This window comes from Poecilia mexicana, unplaced genomic scaffold (assembly GCF_051168715.1).
Source record: "Poecilia mexicana isolate PSO_F unplaced genomic scaffold, ASM5116871v1 scaffold_8, whole genome shotgun sequence".
Lineage (NCBI taxonomy): Eukaryota > Metazoa > Chordata > Actinopteri > Cyprinodontiformes > Poeciliidae > Poecilia > Poecilia mexicana.
In genome coordinates this window covers 8776939-8798650 of record NW_028263377.1, presented here as the reverse complement: position 1 = coordinate 8798650, position 21712 = coordinate 8776939, and the positions used below count along the sequence as shown (strand labels likewise).

Genomic DNA, 21712 nt, shown 5'->3' with positions numbered 1-21712 from the left:
TGATCGTAAATCTTCCGGTATGTTTGAATAATTTTGGGCTTATCTTTATTCTGAAAGATAACCACCCTAAAAACTCCAATGAAACTCCTTTGAATGAAACAAATTTATGTGTCAGAATGGCCCAGTCAAAGTCCAGACATAAACCCAACTGAGAAGCAGTGGTAAAGCTTGAACGTTGATTCTATAAAGACGTTTTTTTTTGTTTTTTTTTTTCTCGATCTTACTGACGGTTTTGGAAGCAGCGATAACTGCAGTGGTTGAATACCGTCACATAAAATCTACAACTAAACACATTTAAGTTGTAAAAAAAAAAAAAAAGTAGTTATAAAAAAAAAAGTAGGGAAGTTTAAAAGTAGGGCTTCAAACTCTTCTGCAACTGCGCCGCATCTTAAAAGTCTAGGCGGATTTCCGTGGAGCTTTAAATATCGTGTCAGGGTCTGGCTGGCATTCCCAGAAATTATTCCCTCCTCACTTCATCGGAGATCCACTTTAAGTGGAAGCACCTCGGGAATCAGAGACAAAACCAAAACAAAACAAAAGAAAAAAGAAAGGGAAGTAAAAAAAAAAAAAAAAGATTCCCGGCAGCGGGAGGCTGTAATGTTTTACAGCTCTCTGTAGTTGTGTTGGTTTTCCTGAGAATATGCAGCGATCGCCTTTACTGGCACGTTTGATGACTCATGCGTGAGTCATATCGTGGGTGGGAGTCCGTGTTGTTTTTCCCTTTCCTTTTCCCCTCGCCGCACCGGCTCCTACAACTCCGCGATTACAGGAGTATCCAGGCAGATAACGAGTCATGTGATGGGTCGTGTTGTTTCTCTGAATCGCAGGCAATAAGCAATAAGCTTTCACTTACGGGAAGCAAAAGGCGCTGCATCCCTGCAGGGTGACGACGGAGAAGGAAGGAGGGGGAAAAAAAAAAAAAAAAAACACCTCAGGGTGCAGCGAAATTCCCGCATGTCCCGATGGGAATTACTGGAATCATTTCTCTTTTGTTTGTTGACATGGTGCAGAATTACTTGCCCGGCATCACCGTACCAGTTTTCATCGTTTAAGACGCTGAATACGTAGAAGTTGACGGACGCGTGGATGTCGTTATTATTTAGGGATTTTGAAGATGTTGGAGCTTATTGCGTCATGAAGTAAATACATTTATTAGATTTTTTTTAAAAGCAATGTGAGCTTTTTTTTTTTTTTTATCAACTTAGAATCAAAACTACTCATGCAACCTCTAATGTACTCATTCGGATAAATGTTCCTGCAAATTGCGTTTTTTTGTTGTTTTTTTTTCTGGTGGAAATCTGAGCACTCTTCATATCTTAACTGGATTTCTGGACTATTTGAATTTCCATATTTTAATAAATCTTGGGCCCAGAGCTTTCCAGATGCTGTATTGAATCCTAAACCAGCATTGATGAATGTTTGGGAACGTTGTCCTGTTCATGTTTATGTGAACTTGCTGGTTGTCCTTTGCCTTTCTCATTCAAACGAACTTGTGTAAAACTGGCAGCTTCAAAGACCCTCAGCATGATGCTGTCACCTCCATGCTTGAAGGCTTGGTGTGGTTTTAAAGCCTCACCTGGTTCTTCCAAACGCTAAAATCTTTTTTATGGCTATCAGTTTTAAAACAGGGTTAGTTATTGTGTGCTAATATAAAGCAGGCGTCATTGCATCTGGTGGTTCCTGGGCTCTTCCTGATCGTCCTACCTGATATTATTTTATCTGAAAGAGGTAATTCGGGTAAGATTATTGAAAATTGCCAGTTTGGCGTTCAAATGGGACTGCCATCCCAAATCGAAATTGGTTTTGAAATTAATAAAGTAAGCTAATATTAAGCATCTGGAATGGCCACAACATGAAGTATATCTATTTAGCAACCAGTTTTCATGAGTTCTACCTTTCTGACAAGCAGGGAGGTCAAATGACCAGCCAAAATTATGCCACTAGTTTTTCCTGGGATTAAAAAAAAAAGCGTAGATTGTTAGATCGTCTGAAACTTGCTAAAGGAAATTAAAACACACACAGATTCAGGTGTTTGTCAGACACGCTCTCAGTTGGGCCGCGGTTGCCACTAAGTACATCTTGTGCTACCACATACAGCAGTGTACTGCCCAATGATGTTACTTTGTCATCATATATGCATAGGTTGTTTGTTACTGCGGTTTCTTGGTTTTGTTTTCTCTCTTTCTGCAGGTCTAGAGCCAGACTTCTGTTATCTCTGTGCTTTTTTTCTCTACTCAGGAAAAGCACCGTTTCTCCCTTTCTTTTCTCAATTACATTTGAAATAAACCCAAAGCAACGTCTAGCAATGTCTCGTATATATGAAATCATGCCGCACTGCTGACCAGGAGATGTTCAAAAAATAACAGTTTTATAAAGGAAATGAATACAGTTGCCTCAAGGCGCATGTATATATTTAGACTCTAAGTTTCTAATTGCCAACTCTGCCTGCAAAGACATGAGTAAAGTTCCTCTTAATCCCTGTGGTTTGTTTCCAGAATGACTGATGATGTCATGGTGAGGTCACCAGGCTTCGCTTTGTTTATGCCTCTTGTCTTTAGATTGCAAACTGTGGTGCAAGAGCTTTTTTTTTTTTCATGATGAAGGCAACCAGAAGCACAAAAACACATTTTTTTATTTTTTTTTTGGTTTCCCTGAAGGCATCAGCTGTTCAGACGGAAACGTCTTGACTGAGCCACTGCAGATCCGGCTCTAGGCTCAAATTTAGGGGGAGGGGGTCAGAGGTCAATAAATCCGTTTTCATCCCTCAGCTGTTCGACGGCTCTTCCTGCTGCGTCACCCTCGTCTTTCTGCAGTCTCCATAACAACAGTTACCATGACATCCGGTGCCCGTAAGTGATGCAAGTTTTCCAGGTGCAGAGGAGACCGTGAACCATCGGCAGCGAGTGCGAACCGCGTACATGTGCCGAGTCACAGGGACGTTTACGTGAAGCCAGCCACAAAAACCCCCAAAGGGAAGATAACAGGGAGCCTCACTCCGGCTCTTATCTTACAACCTCATTACACGATCCTACCGAGGAAAACGGATGAGTTACAAATCAGGCATTAAGTTGAAAAAGTGTTTGTGAAAAGCAGTCCTTGTTGGAGCCACCCTGAATTCCAGCTTTCGTATCTCTGGGTGGGATATATTTGAGACTTTTGGTCAGTTTTTTTGTTTTGTTTCTTTACCCGTTTTTGTTCCATATTTGGATCAAACACGCTTGCATGAGCCGGGCATTTCCACTGAAGAAGAAGAAGTGAGGCAGTGCTGTCATTTCCATTGCAGATTCTGATCTTTGCCGGCTTCACTTGTGTTACATAAAAATACATGAGCTCTCACTGTTTGGCTGACGAGTTCAGCGAGTACGCCGCTTTCACTGCGCCGCCGCCTCACGTCGCTCACTGATCGGCCTTTGAAGCCGCGGCGGGACGGATACGATCTGCTTCTTCTGTATTTTTGAAGGATTAGTACGCATAAATAATCCTGTTGGATTTCTGATGCAGAGCTCAAAGTGAAATTGATTCTTCTAAATGCGAAGCCTAAAATAAGCCTTAGTATGGATGCTATACAGCGTATAAAGACATTATTTCTCTTTACCTTCACGTTTGCCATATGACAGGTTAGCATGTGGATATAAAGTGTTGGACAGATTTATTTGCACCTCTGGTAAAACTGTGTAAAGCAAATATTGGTTATCTTGTTTAAATACCCAGCAATATCCCATTTTCTATTTTCAAGATTCCCAGAGCTGCTAGAAGAGAAACAGGCCCACAGCATTACACATCCTCCTCTGTACTTATCACTGGATGTCAGGTGCTTTTTCACATATTCTTTTATTTATTAGATGGGTTTATAATCCCAGTAGTTTTAGGCAAACTCCAAATCCCTGATGGTAGGACAGATTTTTTTTTTTCCTGGTATCTTTTCCAAAACAGGTCAGCATATTTATAGGGATGAACTGTGACCCCTCTTTGTTGTCATCATCATATTTATACTTGGCAAAGTCACTGATTTCTAATTAGATGGTCATAAAACATAGCTTAATCTAAAAACAAAAAGTAAAGAATAAATTAAGAAATGCTTGAGTTTTATTTCAAAGTTTTTGTTTGGGGTAATAATAATTTAGCATGAATAATTTTTTTATTTTTTATGAATGAATAACTTAATTATAACTTTTAGGTGTCTGGTTAAATTGCCTCACCAAAATATTAAATTATTTGGAGGTATTTCAGACGTTCTTACAGTGAAAATAAATTATTTTGATTTTGATCGGGGTGTACATGAGTGATTCTATAATTGGAGATACATTTGGCACTTCAAGAAATGACAAAAAAAAAAAAACTTTTCATTTCTTAAAAAGTTTCTTAGGTAGTCTATTAAAAAGCATTAAACTTTAAAAAAAATATGTAATTGCCAAACATTAGCTACATATTTTATAATTTTTTCTCAGAATAAACGTATGTTTTGCGGTATGTTATGTCAACTCTGTTACGGACAATATAGACAGTGAGTGAAAAAAAACAATAAATTCTAGCAGACTAAAATACTTTTATTCCATTACACCAAGTGTCCTACTACCCAAATACTTTAAATTGAGATGTTTTACTTAAAAATACATTTTTAAAAAATCAAAAGATACTCAACTTTTCACAGTTATTCACATAGGGTCAAACGTTTTTCATTAAAACTCATTGAAAACCATCATTCTTTTAGAAATAAAATTGGTCAGTAATACTAAATCACAGCAGAAGTTAACCAACAATGTATGTGGTGCTCTGGACAACAGTTTTCCTTTTTTTTTGTGTGAAAGTATGTCATAAATATGTCAACTCTGTTACCTAACAGAGCTGGTGTTAGTAACAGAATTGACAGGACCATAATAATTTAGAACTGAAAACTATGTTACTATATTTGGTAACAGAGTTGATGGTAACAGAATTTACAATTTAAAACATTTTTATTAAAAACTCCACTTGTGAGTAGAAATTCTGAAAAAACATGACACCACTGAGATAATGGTTTAAAAACCATTAAATAAACTTGTCTCTGATCAAAAATCTGTGGTATTTTTCTCATGATACTTTGGTAACAAGATTGACGTTGAAAACAATAACACCTGGTGATTGTGATTTTTCAGACTAAAATATTTCCCAGAGAATGGCACAAAAACCTCTGTGTGTTTGAGGTCTTATCAGTAAAAGTAAAAGATTTAATTTTATGCAGTTTATATAGCCGTAGAAGGCAATTTCACAGATTTACAGGGACAAAACCATATGGTAACAGAGTTGACAAAAAATTCTCGGACACATATTTTTTTGAAAATAAGGGTATTTTGAGTTAATTTAATGTGATGTTGTTATTAAATTGACCATTTAGGCAGTTTAAAAAAAGATAGAAAAAAAATTCACCAAATAAAAATAATAAAACATAGGTTTGTGCATCATTTTTCAGGTTAATAAAAAAGACAGTACCCAACTCGGACAACAAGAAGTCTTGGTTTTTCAGCTATATAAAACAATTTTAAATGTATTTACTTGTTAAATATTATGATCCATTAAAATGAGTAATAAATTACTAAAACATTTCAAAATTGAAATATTTTAATATACCAGACCAAAAATAATGACTCTGGACATCAAATGTATCTGCAATTATAGAATCACTCACATATCTGGGAGGAAAGGAATGCATAAACGTTTTTGTTGGGGTTTTTATTACGTTTGAGTGAAACTACATTTACAATTAAGCCTTGAAAGTAAAATGATAACGTTCTGTTTTTAGAATATCCATATATATTTTTAAAAAATCCCTCGGTAACCTTGTCTATATGACCCTCCTCCTCGCTCATCTTCCTCTGTCCCTCCTCTGCACTCTGCTCTAATTTTCCGCGCGCTCCCGCCTCCTCCGCGGGCACGCTCATTGGGGGCTTGGCCCTCTACGCAACAGAAAGGGGGCGCGCCCGCGTTAAAGCAGCGCGCTGTCCAGCGTTGATGTGTCGCAGATTTTAAAAAGTGAGGCAGGAGAGCGGCTGGAGTTTCTGAGCGAGGGGAGGCGCACAAGCTTAGCGGAAAAAAACTAGGACTCTCGGAGGGAGCTGTGGAAAAACACTTAGCGCTCTGTTTGTTTATTCTTATTCTTATTATTATTCGTCCGTCCTCCTTCTCCCCCCGTAACTACTTTATTTCCGCACGTCGGGAAGTAAACAAGCAGGGATCCAGTTGCGTCCTGTTTGGACCGTCGCGATGGAGCTGTCATCTATTGGAGAGCAAGTGTTCGCTGTTGAGTCAATTACAAAGAAGAGAATCAGAAAGGTAAGAAAGATTCCTGCTTATAAACAAATCCTCCCTGAAATAATACTAATAATAATCCTGCTGTTTTATGCAAATGCATCTCAATGTACTAACCGATGTCCTCGCGCCGTCAACAATAATAACACAAGGTTTACGTAAAGGAAACACTAAAACTAAGTCGTTATTTTAATGCAACTGCGCCGAAGTTTCTCGAGTGGCGTCCTGTGCAGCGGCTGAGCTGCTGCGGCATGACCATGTTTTGGAGCCTACGCAGTTGTAGTAAACCGGGGGAGAAAGAGGGGGTGTGTGTATCTTTTAAAAAGCGGACAGCCAGCAGGCTGCTGCGCAGTTTATATTATTTACGCCAGCGCGCGGACTGAAAATGCTGTGTAACATCACAGAGTGCCGCGTGATGCTGGTCGTATTTAGTTACGACGGAGAAGCTGTTGTGAATTCAAACTGACTTATATTAACCCCACGACGCTACAGGTGCTCTCTGCTCGTCTTAACGCTCATGACGTAAAAAACGCGCAAAAAAAAAAAAAAAAAAAAAGTAACATAAAGCGAGCCTTTTTAAAGTTTACGACAGTGTAATAAGATACTGTGCATTCATTGCTTTCCCTCACACGCGCTGGATTTGTTTACGTCTTATTTCAGCTTATTTATTTTTGCCTGTTTTATTCATTTCAAACAAGGGTCGCCTCCGATAACAGTTTCGGACGTGAGCGTTGCGCAACATTGCTTGTTTACATGTTCCCGCGTGGCCCCACCTATCCAAGCCACCGGTGTAATGTTCTAGAAAGTGCCCCAGCGCTGTGAACACGGGCGCTCGTGGAGCGAGCACGTCATCGCAATGCGAGCGCAGGGCTGCTGTTTGGAGGCCACGCAGCTCCGCTGTCGATGACGTCAGCCTGCAGAAAACGTGGAGAACGAGAGAAACTTCACGAACCTTCCCTCCCTCTTGTGTAGCTCCACAGTTCAATTAAAAATTAGAGACCATTAGATAATTCAAATATAGAACTCATGAAAGTAATTAATTAAAATAACAGGTGTAGTTTAAAAAAAAGTGTTGCTCCAGTTATTTTAGTATTTTTTTCAATGGTCGCTATCCAATGCAAAAAGTAGTCACATTTATTTGTCATAATTGAAAACAAATGCTTTTACTAAATCAGAAATAAACATGCTTATGATAATTTAAATCTGTCTGGTTTTACATGATTAGATGCTAATTTAATTTAGGAAATAAATAGAAATATTAATTTTACAAAAAGCAAATGTAATTGTTTCACATGTCTTCATGGTTGTTTTTGTTGTGGTAGTGCTTCATTCTGCATAAAGGTATCAAGTTGACTTGGGTGCTTCTTAACCAATCAGGTTTCAGGGTGTATTTGATGAGCTGCACTCACTGATTGTGTTATTATTGTGTAGCCAACTTCAGCACACAATAAGTTATAAGGAAAACCATGATATAGCTTCAACATTTAATCCACATTTTTTCACAAGAATTTCACATATTAATATGTAATTGCACATTAAATTGTTTATGGATTCTAATTATCATGAACATATTTTCATAGTTTTCATTTTAAAATATGAAAATCTGTTGGCTCCTCCTTCCCTCTGTCCACAGTTTAAAGGGACAGCTGCCTAATCTCTTGTGCTCTGGTGTCCGTTTAACACAGGGACGCTTTTAAATGGCAGGTTCACTGACTGCTGTCCCTCCCCCCACTTTGTGTCTCTCTTCAGGGTAATGTGGAGTATCTACTGAAATGGCAGGGATGGCCCCCAGAGTGAGTAAGCCTTGAGTCATCCACAGACCTCACCACTTCCAGATATGCTTAAGAGCTTTTTCAGAATATGCTCAGATCATTGATAAAACAGACGGTCATTAACTATCTCCCTATTTGCAGGTACAGCACTTGGGAGCCGGAGGACAACATTCTGGACCCGCTCTTGGTCCTGGCTTACGAAGAGAAGTGAGTAATACTGGAAGCATTTTAGGTTTCTCTTTTTTTGTTCTCTCTCAGTTTTAGTTTTCTTTCTCGCCTCCTTTCCTCTGACCTCCCCCTCCTGTCTGCATCTTCTCTTCTTGCAGTCAGGAGAAGCTCAGATCTCTGAGCTTTCGAAAGAAAGGCCTCAGACCCAGGAAGCTGGTGCTGCGGGTAACGACACTCATCTTTCTTGAATCTCAAACATTTGTTGTGTCTTCTTTCATTAACACAAGCTGCAGCTAGGTATTTAACGCAAGTTCAAACTTTAAACAAGCGTTTTAATAGTGGAATCTGTTTTTTAGTCATCTGCGCAACATGCTGATCTATGAGGGTGTTTTATCCTTCACAGATAAAACAACTTTTTCAGGAAGTTGAGAAAACGATTTCTTAAATTTTAAAAAGGCTGCTGAGCCAAATATATTTTTTTTATTTATTTATTCGCATTCAAGTATAATCAGATTTTTCCAAACAGGTTTTATATGGAAGTATACTTTATTATTTCAGTATTTGCTTAAATATTTATAATACAATAATAAAAATAAAAGAACAGCTGAAGTCTAATAAAGAAATCACTGACAATTAATCGTAATTGTCGGATTAACTGTCTGCATCCTTAGTTTTAAGTTCTTCAGCAGCTTCAAACATTGATGCTGGTTCCTCATAACGTTAGAGTCAATTTATTGGAACAGATAAGGCAACACTGTTCCCACACTATCACTTTCGCTGCTATGTTACAAATTAATGGAGGAGGTTCCAGGAAGGCTTTCTGAAATGTAGGCTCATGCAGCATTTTATGTAAACTGAGCAGGGATACGGAAAAGGAAAAACTGATTAACTCCCTCAACTTACTGATCTAGTCTAGAGTTCCTTCATCGCCTCTCAAAGCTCTAAACTACATTCCTGTTACAACCACAGAAAACAAATGTGTGCTAGAATAAAATTATGACAAATCAGTCAAAATATTTTGATGAAAGATTTGACCTCCAGCGATTATTGTTCCCCCTGCTGATCGTTCGCCGTCTTCCTCAGAACATTTTTGGCATGGACCTGCGGAGCGCTCACAAGGATGACGAGAAGCCCCCGCCTCGTCTGCGCCTGTCCCTCACCAGATCCATGAGCACGGACGTGGAGCAGGCGTGCCGACGCCGGGCCAGGAGGAGGAACAGACAGAGAGTGACCAAAGCCTTCCCAAAACACTCTTCCAACAAGCCGATCCATGAGCAGAAGATGAAAATTGAGCCGGTGGAGAAGGACTGGGGCGGCACCAGTGAGGAGGACAAGCCTGGATGTGAGAGCACCACTGAGGAGAGATGTGAAGACAGCTTGTATGGTCAGTTGTCCAATGAGTTGATTGATTGATGTGGCAATATGGATGTTGTGGTTTGTTACTGTTGTAATTCTTTAATCTGTAATTGTTCTTTGCTGGCTGCAAAGCGAATTGCCCCTTGGGGACAATGAAGTTTATCTAATTTGATCTAACATTTATCTGAAGTGAGTCTTTATGTGTAACCGATGTTTTTCCTGCTTTTTCCCACAGGTCAGTCAGAGTGCAGCTCTCCTGCGTTCTTAGAGGAACAGGACATGGACATGGAGGTGGAGGAAAAGGCTGCCAGCCCGGACATGTGGACAGACGAAGCGGACGGAGGGATCTTTGAAACCAGTCAGGGAGACACAAATTCACATGATGAATCAGAGGACAACACCTTGGTGTCTGAGGCCAAACCAGAAGTCATGGTTTCCCCAAGTGGCAAGTCAGACTGGGTGGAAGAGGAAGGCGTGGAAGCCTTCTCAGAGAGTCCAACCATGGAGAAAAAGAACGCAACCTCAGTGATAGTGAGGGTCCAGGGATGTGGCAAGACGATGGGCGACGCTGTCTCTGTCTGCTCTGACTCTGAGCCGAAGAAAGATGAAGCGAGAACCGACAATCAGAGCGTGATTGTGACGGCGCCGGACCGCCCAAAAGTTCCCTACGAAGCACCACGTCCCGGGAGAGTGATCGTGACGAACGTGACTGTAAACTGCCTGACGGTGATTTTCAAAGAGGCGAGCTGCAGCGAGGGCTTCTTCAACGGCTGCTGAACCAAGAGAGGGGAACACGGAGACAGGGATCAGCATAACCATAGTTAGACCTGCCGCTCATGGTGAAGTAAATACAGCAAGCAAATAGTGTCTGTAAGGTCATTCCACATGATTTTATGAGTTCAGTAAGACATCATTGCCTTGGAATAAAAGTGAGTGGTGATTTTATTATTATAGTGGCTCATTTATTAGGTGTGACAGGAAACAATGCACTGCAGGCCAGCAGATTAAGCCGATCTCGGTGGCAGAGTTCATTCTTACAGCAGCTTGGTTCACCCTACTGCTGGGAAGGGCGGCCGAAAACAACAGTTTACAGAACAACTGATGCAGCTACCGTTCCAGTTGTCCTCAGTGCTTTCCAGCAGGATGCAGGTTTTCACCAGAACCTGCTTCCAGTCGACTTTTTTTAAAAAAGAAAAAAGTAAAACAATGTTTTTTGTAAATGTCGCTCACTATCTCTCGCACAGAGCTACGCGCATGCCCCCATCAGTCTGTGCCACACACACGCACGCGGCTGTCTGCCACGCTTTTGTCGGAGGGGTTTATTTCTGTAACAAAGGAGAGATCCAAACAAAGACGGCGGATTAACGCCTCAGATGGAGCCGTGCATCTAAAGGAGGGGTGGACAGACAAAAAGGAAACGCGCGGTCGTGTTTGCTGTCTCTTCGTCCTTTAACTTTCCAAGTATGAAATGCTGCCTGGGTCTATTTTTGTATTACCAATTGATAGTCCACTCCTTTCACCGGCTTTTGTGCTCATCAAAAGAGGAGGTGTCAATTCAAGACGTTGCTTCTGAACTCCGTAGGTAATGTACAAATGGAAGCAAATGTACTTCTGGGTCAAATTGTAGTGAGCTATTATTTATTGCATGTCACTTGTATAAACTGCACTAATTTATGTCTCTTGATGTGTCTGAATCTGTCTCTCTCTAACAAAGATGGATTATCAAACATGTCTTCTCTATATCACAAAAAAGTTTCTATTTGACTGCATTTTCAATAAATGTGTATGAAAATAATGCGTCTTGGTGGATGTTTATCACGGATGGGTTTGGGAAATAAAAAAAAATCAGAGTACAACTTCAAAGCTCTCACTTTGACAGAATAGAGGCTTGAAACCACTAGAACAGTGATTAGTGGAAAGCTAAACTTAGAATGAAAAGCCCGTTTTCTCTAAACTAAGAAGCTCTGTATTTTGTTCTTCCGGTGGAAACCCAGTGGGTTTGTCAAGTTCTGTTCAAACAGCAGCTCTAAAAATCCCAATGACCAGTCAGCAAAAGAGAAGAGTTTGTTGTCGACAGAATGTTTTAGGAATTGCTATTGCTAAGAGTCGCCACTAGAGGGCAGAGTGCTCTCATGCAGAGAGGCTGCTTGCCCAGATGTGATTCATAACTCGGCATGGCGGGGGAGTCTGCTGCTGCTGCTGCAGGAGCAGAGGATCCACAATGCGAACGGATCGGAGACGTAAAAATATCAACAGAAGTGCGAAGAATCTGGTTGCAATTCGGAAGTGGATGAGAAAAATAAACTAAGAGATTAATAAACTGTTTCCCCAGCCTTTACTCTTTCTTCCACTGGCTAAAAGTTGTGTTGTTTCTTCTTTGATTCCTTGTTTTCCCCCCTTGATTATTCTTTTCCTTGTTTCCTTTGTCCATTCCCTCTTTTTTTGTTTTGTTCTTTTATCCTTTATTCCTTCTGTGGTCTCTTTCCTTGTGTCATTATGTTCTGCCTGTCCATTCCTTCTTCCTCTTTATATCCTTATTAGATCCTTCTAGTTGATTTGCTTGTTAGTAGGAGTAGTTTTCAGTTCCTTATTGAGCAGAACATTATACCTTTTTGCCATTCTCTCTAACAAACTGATATTAGCTTGTTAATTAGTCAGGCTATCCGCAACGATCTGTACAACATAATATTGAGTTAAGGTCATTTCTTGTGACCCAAAACATTTCCAAACAGCATATATATTTCTGTGTTGTATGAAGGATTAGCTTAACCTGGAGGCTAAAGCTAATCATAGTTGGGCTAAGAACAAAGCTGACTTCAACCATAAAACAATCACGCTATATTTTTTTAATAGAAACTGCCCTCATGTTTGCATTGTTTCACTAAAAATGTAATGCAGTAATATGTAAAAGTGACTTTTGTTTAGCGCTAAAACATGTTATAACGTCATTCCCTCATCAAAAACATACTTGGTGTGTTGTCGTGATTCTTTCATGTATGTTTGAGAAATCATTTAATCTCCCCTGGCAACCATTCAGCTGGGAAACGCCTGGCTGAAACCGAGCACTACCTTCAAACAGCTCCAGTTTCTGAGCTTCTGCCTCACAGAGCAGCTCTCCCCCCCACTGAGCTCCTTCAGCCTAGCCAGCAGCAATTAGCACAGCTATAATGAGCACACCAGCTGAGCTCATTATACAAGCTACTTCTCAGTGCAACGCTGCTAAAAACGTTGCTAAAAGGTTAACAGAGGAATCGGGTTGTGATGGCTTCCTGAAGGCGGAATTTCAGAAAGAGCAAAAGTTTTTAGAGACAAAGGCCCAATTGTAAGGCTTTAAATTACTAAGTCAAATTTATTTTAAGTCATATTTGCTATAACTTTATATATCTCACATCTGAAGCTAACTCACTTGTTAGCTGAGAACTTTGTGTTCAGCCAATGCAAAACAGAAACCAGAGGCAGCAGTGACTGTTGGCCTTTCACAGAGTTTATGGCTCTGTGGTCACTCCAAGCTTTAGTGTTGCCCACTCTGGGGTAAAACTGAGCTTTCTTCAAGCATAGTTTTTGTCATTGTTAAATTGCCTGATTTTCTGGATCGTTAATTGTAATTTTCTCTCCCCTGAGGGGGGAAGTTAGCTAAAACTTGGATGCAAACACATCAAAACTGATGTTGGAATGGAAAAAGCTGACCTTAGCTCTTCCTGCCCTGAATGGAAGGCATGTGGTTTCATCTGCAACGTACAAAAGAACATTTATTTAAAAACTTACAGGACTGTATACACTCTGCATTGTTGAAGTTGAGTTCACCTCTCCAAATAATTGAATTCAGACTGCTTCTCCAAATACTTGTGAAAGGGTGTATCCCTTTTAGACTGTTGATGACACAATGACAGCAGAATGCTATTTATTTTAAGACTAAATATTTCAAAATGGCATAACAAAATGGAGGCCATTGAGAATGACAGTAACAGGGGTGAAAAAAGGGCATATTGGCCCTAAAACTCACATGGTGCAGAAGAACCTCTACTCAACAGTAATTAGAGAGCTTCGTGGTCTCTATGGCGACCAGCTGCGTTTCCATTAACCCTGAAATTGCGCAAATTAAAATTACGAAAATAAATCAGCTCAACAGAAACACGCCATTAAAAAGAAAAAAGACAGCTTACGTTTTTCGAAAAATAGCAAAACGTTTTTAGCGCCAGGATAATGCTAACTCTTCTTGCTTCAGTCTTCAGACCGTAGTCCGAAAACACAGGGGAGATATTTTCTCCAGGGCCGAAGTAGGATTCGTCTTCGGGGTTAACTCCCTCACTTGCCCGTAAGAGGGGCGAATAACATAAAACGCAGTGGCACTAAGGTGGTGAAGAGACAAATTTAACAGCTTCGGCTTATCAACTACAGGCCGAACAGACTTTCCCTAACTACCGTCTCTCAGTCGCTCCAAAGCAGGGTTACAGCACACAGCGACCCCTTCTGACCGGAGGACCGCTAGCCTCGCATCGTCCTCACCCACACACAACATACACAGTACTTATTGAGCTCCTTATCACATATATTGGAGACACTTTCCGCAACAATAAGGTGGTTTTTCGGCCGTATTGAAATAGATTTATTTCGGAAAACGTCAACGGAAACACTTTTTTTGCGTCACAGAAATCACGTGATCAACAACCCAATGTTTCTACTGGTCAAGACATCCAAGAAGACGACAGGAAGTAGTAGGAGGAGGATGTTTTTTGTTGTTGTTGTTGTTGTTGTTGTTTTGTTTTGTTTTTTCGGACAATGTGCTTGTGTCATTCGAACATGTTGAACTGATTACTCTTCTATAAAATCAATAACTAAAATTTCCCCATAATGCCGTTCCTAAGTATAAGGGGCTTGTTGCTCCAACGCCCGAATAAGACGCTGACCTCTCTTCTGATGGCTGAATTATGAATATATTTCATGCAAGAGTTTACGTTTAAGATCCAAGATTTTTTTTTTATGACTTATTATGAACAAGTTTTGTTAATTTCTTATTTAAGGGAAACAGGAATTCCAAAATCGACATTAGCAAAATACTGAAGCATTTGTAATGGAAACAGAGCAACCAAGAGTGATCCAAATTGTTGGATGCAGCAGTGGAAATGTGTTCTCTGCAGTCATGAAACAATCGTGACGATCAGGCAATCCAATAAACAAGTTGGGGTTTGGCAGTTCCCAGGGAATTGGCACTTGCCTGACAAGTGGAGCGTTTGGTGCTCAGGAAATTACATTACATGGCTGTTTTTCAGGATTTTGGGTTCAGTTCCTTGGCTCGAGTGAAATGAGATCTTTGAATGCAACAGGATATCAAGATGTTTTAGGTGATTTCAAGCTCCCAACTTTGTGGGAACATTTTTAGGGAAGTTCCCTTTTCCAACATGACGGCAGAAAGTAAGAACCAAACAGACATGGATAACTGAAGTCCTGACTTCAACCCAACAGAAGACCTTTTGGATGAATTGGAGCATCCAGACTTTCTTGCCATCATCAGTGTTTGACCTCAAAAATGCACTCTGAAGCTTGCAGGATTTAAAATTAAAGACAGGGGTGTCAAAGCTTTTTGCCCTGGTGGACAAAACTGTCACATTTAAACTAGTGGCAGGCCATAAAAATTAGTCATGGTGCTCAATAAAATTAAATATACCATTAACCCTTTATGTCCTAAATTTAAAATCTCCACCTGGATATTTTTGCTTATTTTAATTGTACGCAATTCTTTAAATGTCCTGTGAGTAAATATATATTTGCCCATTTATCCATAAGAACTGGAACTTTCAATATCTATTAAGTTATTTTTGCAATTTACTGTCTATTAAAAGAGCGCCCCTCAGATTAATTTCACTTCCTCCTACTTATTACGGTGAAATTACCATAATAATCCGATATCGGCAAGAAAGCCGAACGTCTCTGCTTTCAGAAACTGTTGAAATTTTTCACATTGTGCAAAGTGTGGCGGAATTACGGTACTGCAAATTTTTCTGGACCGTTGTCACTCCGTTCAGGGCTTAAAGATTTAAAGATCCAAATAATAAAAAGAGCTTTAACTGTTGTCTTATTGAAAGAAAAAGATATGTCAAAATTTATTGTGTTTTCTCTATTTTGTTGACCAAATTTTTACAATTCGTGACATGTGGTAATGGGCCGAACAAAATCACATTGAGGACCGTAAGTGGACCATGGGCCACACTTTGGACTCCCCAGACATAAACATTTTGATTTAAAATAATATATATTATATAAAAATCACATTCCATTATATGTTGAAATATTTCACTGCTAAAAACGCCAAATTAGCAAATAACTTAGCCGTGAATATGAGCATATGTTAACATCTAAGATTTAGATACCTGGGGCTAATAATAAACATGCAGGACAGAACTGTATTGCTAATTTTCATTTTATTATAAAAAAAAAAAACAGTATTTGAGTCCACAGTTTGTTTCCTTTGTACAGTAAAAAATATTAAATTAACTCCCAAAGTTCTGAGCAGAAAGATAAAGAGGATACGGTTTATAAGGAGGGAGCCTGTCCTCCACCAGAGGAGGATTTAAAAAGTCCAAAGGAAGCAGCAAAGGGGAAGAGGAAGAAAGAGACTAACCGACTGCCGGCTTTCGCCTCGTTTCTGTGCAACACAGTTCATTTGGATCATCGTCATCCTCTGTTTACTTAACAGTAGAATCCTAAAAAAAAAAAAAAAAAAAAAACAAGAAGAAGCCACCCTTCCCATTTGTATACATCCCAGCCCACATATGTAAAACGTTACAGGCACAAAGGTATGCATCCCCCCCTCCCCAAGCCTCCGCAGCTCCATCTGAAGTCTTTAAAAGGAAGGAGTGGGCACACATTCGAGGGAGAGGGCTTTGCACGTCTGCGAGGAAAATAAAAATATTAAAAGAAAAAATGTCTCTTCCAGCGTGACATCTCGGACCCGGACGCTTGATGACGTCGTTTCCACCTGGACAGCTAAAGCGAAATAAGAGACTACTGACATCGACGGCAAAAAAAAATAGACTGAAGCGGTCTCAGGACGTCCGCAGCCCACCTCTGATGAAACTGAATAAATAAAACAAGCCCAAACGATACAAAAAGAAAAATGCTTTGTGTGTGAATTTACAGATATGTTGCATCACTCTGCAAAAAACAAAAAAAAAAAACAAAAACAGACTGAATGACGCAAAACTAAACAAAATAGTTGCATTAAAATAATTTCTTCTTTAATCCTTGACCCTCCTTTTAAAATTGTAAAAACATATTTTAAAAAAAAAGGCAAGTACTTTTGTTTACAAGGGAATCGCCCCCATATTCCCACCTTTGTCCTCAAGTTGGCAAAAATATATATTAACAGCAATAAGTTACAATTCATTCTAACTCATTTAACAACTGCTCCATTTATTGTTCATCTCCCATAGGAAGTTCAGTTCAATGCATCTTTATTGAAAACATTTTAAATAACTTTTTAATAATAGTAAAAAAAAAATTAAAAAAAAAAGGCTAAGGAATAATAATACTGTCCTTGGTGAGTGCAGTTTGAGCAGAGATTCGCTGAGCCTCTCTACATGTGGTCTAAGGAGTTGTGGTTCATGTTCTGGCCCATCGGGTCGGGACCGCCGGCGCCAGCCGGCCCGTGCAGACCGGCCATGCCACTCAGCTGGGAGAGCATGGCGCTCTGGTCGGAGCCAAACTGCTCCATGGCGTTTTGCTGCTGGCTTTGCTGCGGCTGCGGCGGGGGAACCACCATCCCGGGGTGGTGCTGGTTCAGGTGGCCCGGGTGCGGCGAGCCCGTCTGCACCTGCGGCGAGATGTGATGCGGCGACGGCTGAGGCTGCATGCGCGGAGACGGGCTGGAGTGAGGCGGCTGGGACTGCGGACGTGGCGAGGGCTGCGGCGAGCGCACCTGGTTGGCGAGCGACGTCGGCAGCGCCTGGCCCTGCAGGTGGGGGTGCGGCGACGCCGCCATCTGCTGCGGCGGCAGTGGCTGCTGGGGGCTCATGGGGTTGCTGTGTTGGGCAGGCGAGCTGCCGGGGCCGAGGTGCTGCTGCTGCTGCTGCTGCTGCTGCAGCAGCCTCTGCGGCAGAGTTTGTTGGAAAAGCGTCTGGGAAGAGGGAGGGGTGGGCCCGCCCTGGGGAGGCTGCGGGCCTTGAGGCGGTTGCTGAGCAACGCCTCCGCCTCCTGGACCCGCGTCGCCGCTTTGGAGGGCAGCCATGCTGTTCTGCTGCTGCTGCTGCAGCTGGAGCTGCAGCCTCTGCTGCAGGGCGACCGTGACCTGCTGCTGGGCAGACCCTGGGTATCCCTGTGCCTGCTGCCCCTGGGGGCCTCCGGGGGGCCCCTGCCCCATGAATGCCTGCCCCTGGGGGGGCTGCGGCTGCTGGAACTGACCGTGATTCATCCCCATCTGTTGCTGCTGCTGTTGCATCTGTTGCTGCTGTTGCATCTGTTGCTGCTGCTGTTGCATCTGCTGCAGCTGCTGCCGCCTCATAAGCAACTCTCGCACCTGGAGATTGTTGATGTTTCCCATCTGCGACCCCTGACCTTGCATACCTCGCCCCACCCCTTGCTGCTGCTGCAAACTGCTCAGCATTGGCCTCTGTTGCTGCTGTTGCTGCAGCTGTTGCTGCTGATGCTGCAACTGCTGCTGCTGCAGCTGCTGCTGCACCTGCTGCAGCTGAGACATGGAAGCCATGCTGATGTTGGCTCCTCCCTGACCGCCCATGTGCATCCCTGGCTGGCTGCCGCTCGCAGCGTTCATGTTCACCTGTGGATTGACTCCAGGTATGGGGTGTCCAACCGGCCCCCCGGTGGGGCCTGGACCCCCTCCTGGGACGCCGTCCGCTCCGCCGGGGCCACCCTTGTATTTTGAGGCTCGTTGCTTGATGAAAGCAGCCATGAGCTGCGGGTTGGAGCGCAGGATGTTGAGGACCTGCTGCTGCTGCAACGGAGAGCTGGGGGAGCGCAGGGTGCGGAGGAGCTCCTGTAGAGCCGCTTGGGGGATGTTCCCCCCAGCGGACCCTTGCTGCTGCTGCACTAAGTTCATCATGGCAGCATGCCCCTGAGCTGTTTGATGTGACGGCTGCTGCTGCTGCTGCTGCTGCTGCTGCTGTTGTTGTTGCTGCTGCTGCTGCTGCTGCTGCTGCTGCTGCGCTGCCATCATGGCTTGATGGCTCATCTGGTTCATCATCGCCTGCCTTTGCTGCGGTGGAATCCCTGGTCCGGTCCACTGCTGCTGCGGCTGCTGCGGGTTCTGCAGCGGCGCGCCCATCCTCTGTGGTGGCAGGTTACCCTGCGGCGGGGGTTGCTGCTGCATGTGCCCGCCAGTGGCCATCATCCCCTGCATCGCACCCTGCTGCTGATCCATGTGGGCTCTTACAGCCGTTTGGTTTTGTGGCTGCATCCCCTGCGGTCCGACCATCCCCACGGGGCCGCCGTGCCCCATAGCCATCTGCGGCGGCTGACCCGGCTGGTGGTGCGGGTGAGACGGCATCATGCCCGTCGCCGCTGCTGCCGCCGCCGCTTGCCTCTGCAGGCCTAGCCTCCTTTGGGCGTCGGCCACCTGCTGGATCTTCAGGGCTATCTCCACGGCTGCAGGTGGGGGTCCCGACGGGGGCGGCTGGCCAGGAGGCTGCTGCCCCGCCGCGTTGCCAGGCATCACACCCCCACCGGGTTGCTGAGGCGGCGTCGATGAGCCCATCAATGGTTTCCCCTGGGATTGGTGGATGGGCGAGGAGCCTGGCGGTCTGGCGGCATACGGCGGGTGGGGGTTGCCCCCCGGGACGCCTTGCTGCGCCATCTGAGTAAGCATCTGCTGCTGCTGGTGCTGCTGGGGAGAGTTCATCATCCCTCCTGCTGCAGCCGCTCCGCCGCTCATCTGCTGGAACTGGTTCAGCGGATGTTGGGTTGGCATCGCTCCTTGCTGCTGCTGCATCCCGTTTCCAGGACCCATGCCCTGCGCCGGGACAGGGGGCATGTTCTGAGTCGGGGTGTGGGGAGTCGGCGGCTGGGTGCCGACCGACGTGGGCGTACTGGGCGCCGTGGCGCTGTTGGCTCCCGGCGACGGCAGCCCCACCATGGGTCCCCCGGGCGGCGCCCCCGCAGGCTGGCCCACCCGCTGCATGGTGGCCATCCTCCTCCTCAACATCTGTGCCTGCTGCAGCCGGTGCTGCAGCTGCTGCTGCCGGAGCTTCTGCTTGATGTTCAGGCAGAACGGGACGGGGCATTTGTTCTCCTGGCAGTGCTTGGCGTGGTAGCAGCACAGCGCGATCAGCTGCTTGCAGATGGGGCAGCCGCCGTTGGTCTTGCGCTTGCAGCCTTTGGTGTGCTGCACGACACGCTTCATCTTCTGACAGGACGGGAGGGAGCAGTTGGCGTTGCGGCACTGGCACGCGTGGACCAGTGACTGGATGCAGCGCTGGATGCTGAGGCGGCGGGAGTCGCCCGGACTCTGAGTGGCCGCCGCCGCCTGGTTGTTGCTGTCGTCGTCCAGGCCGAGCCCCAGTTTGTCCATCTTGTGATTGTGGCCTTTAGTGTTGTAGCAGGTGATGCACAAGTCATAATCCTGAAGGAAAAAAAAGTTTTAAAAAAAATTTATAAAGTAGATATTATTATAACATGTTGTTTGCCTCAAAAGACTCTCAGAAGGTAACGAAGACGTCTGTGTGTGACTCAGTTTTTGCCTGATTGAAAAGTCTTGTGAGAAAAACAAGATTAAATGGTTTTTTCATGATCAAATTTAAGACCTGTGATTAACATATGCTAGGCCAACACATTTAAGGCCTTAATTTAGCTAAATGAATTTACAGGGTTTGTGCAGGTTTCACCAACTCAAACTAAAGACTTTTTAAGACCATTATAATTTAAATTTAAGACCCGTTTCAAAACAGAAATGTACTAAAGAAACAGCCTTAACCCCTTCAGTGACAGGCTCTTTTGTACAGAATGAATGCAGCATTGTATGAGTTGGAAATAAAAATGATCCCATGGCGAAGACAAATGTCGTCCAGCCAACTAGCAATAAAATTGCTCTTAAACCATAACAAACACAAAAAAAGCAAGCTAGCTAGAAAAGTTTGTTTCCTTTCTACTGAAGGAAATAAACCAATGTTTCCTGCTACTATGTCTATATACCTTATATATAATAAAGCTATATATTAGCTATGTAGCTAATGAATTTTTTGCCAGCTAGCAATGGTATATTAGCAGCTATTTACCATTAGTAGAGTCACAGAAAGCAATGAAAAAGTGACTCAAGCGTTTGCCTGACAGAAAAGTTAAACAAGAAAAATAGACTACATAGAATATACGAGATTAAATAATATATCATCACACAACTTAAGACTTGTGATTAATGTATTTAAGGCCAACTTAACTCTTTTAAACTAATTTAAGTCATTTTAAGACCTTAATTTTAGACACATCCTGTGTATATTTTGTAGTTTCCTGGTGGAAACGTGGGCATTCTTACCTCACAAACGGTGCAGTGGAAGCGGGTCTCCACGTGATGTTTGCACTCGTTGCAGGTGTAGACGAAGCGGTCCTGGCTCTGGTTGTGGAGCTCCACCAGCATGCACATGGAGCTCCACAAGGACCTCCTCAGGGAACTGAACTCCAAGTGCTTGTCGCGGGCCAGGGTCAGGAAGGCGTCGCGGCCGTCCATCAGGTCGCAGGCCATGAGGGGGTCGGGGTCGGTGATGGGGGGCAGTGAGTTGGCGGTGGGGCCGGCGATCAGGCGGATGACGAAGAAAACCTGCCAAAATGAAACAGAGAACGCTTGAGGGAACATTTCCTGAAAACGGCCTTACTTTTTTCAACGTTTCAAACTTTTATATAGAACACACTAAAGTTTATGGGTGTGATTAAAAAAGAAAAAAAAAAAAAAAAAAAGACATACCTCTTTGTGTTTCTCCATGGTGGCGTAGAGTTTCTGGGAAAGGTCATTGGAAACGCTGGGCATCCCCGGCTTCTTCTTGTTGGCTCGGCTCAGGCTGCTCTTGTTCTTGTTCGCCTTTTTATTGTTCTTCTTTTTGGCGTTCTTGCTGTCTCCTTTTGTGGCCTGTGGACGTTTAAACGAAGACGGAGTCAATAGCCGTCCCGAGGCGGCAGGGAGACGAGACCGCAGC

The 21712-nt window shown here is 43.4% G+C and overlaps 2 protein-coding genes across 3 annotated transcripts in view; one reads left to right on the top strand and one right to left on the bottom strand.

Moving 5' to 3' along the window:
* Window positions 1-5967: 5967 nt before the first annotated feature.
* Window positions 5968-11376, top strand: cbx7a (chromobox homolog 7a). The gene is made up of 6 exons (XM_015012726.2): window positions 5968-6309; window positions 8035-8078; window positions 8199-8264; window positions 8384-8450; window positions 9309-9609; window positions 9817-11376. Exons 1-6 carry the CDS (start codon window positions 6241-6243, stop codon window positions 10356-10358), a joined length of 1089 nt encoding a protein of 362 aa, XP_014868212.2. The 5' UTR covers window positions 5968-6240; the 3' UTR covers window positions 10359-11376.
* A 4607-nt stretch (window positions 11377-15983) lies between these two features.
* ep300b (EP300 lysine acetyltransferase b) overlaps window positions 15984-21712 on the bottom strand; it is a 30914-nt gene continuing 25185 nt past the window's right edge. For both annotated transcript variants that reach the window (XM_088008183.1, XM_088008184.1), the window contains exons 28-30: window positions 21484-21645; window positions 21058-21339; window positions 15984-20151 (exon numbers count right to left, since the gene is read on the bottom strand). In XM_088008183.1, coding sequence (XP_087864309.1) covers window positions 17155-20151; window positions 21058-21339; window positions 21484-21645 — 3441 coding nt within the window. In that variant the 3' untranslated portion in view covers window positions 15984-17154. The remainder of the gene's footprint in view (window positions 20152-21057; window positions 21340-21483; window positions 21646-21712) is intronic.

Bases quoted from the DNA above. Each gene is read 5' to 3' on its own strand.
- cbx7a (XM_015012726.2), top strand. From the start codon at position 6,241: ATGGAGCTGTCATCTATTGGAGAGCAAGTGTTCGCTGTTGAGTCAATT. The intron at 6,310-8,034 runs GTAAGAAAGATT...GTCTCTCTTCAG, and splicing joins CAAAGAAGAGAATCAGAAAG to GGTAATGTGGAGTATCTACT. The intron at 9,610-9,816 runs GTCAGTTGTCCA...TTTTTCCCACAG, and splicing joins ATGTGAAGACAGCTTGTATG to GTCAGTCAGAGTGCAGCTCT.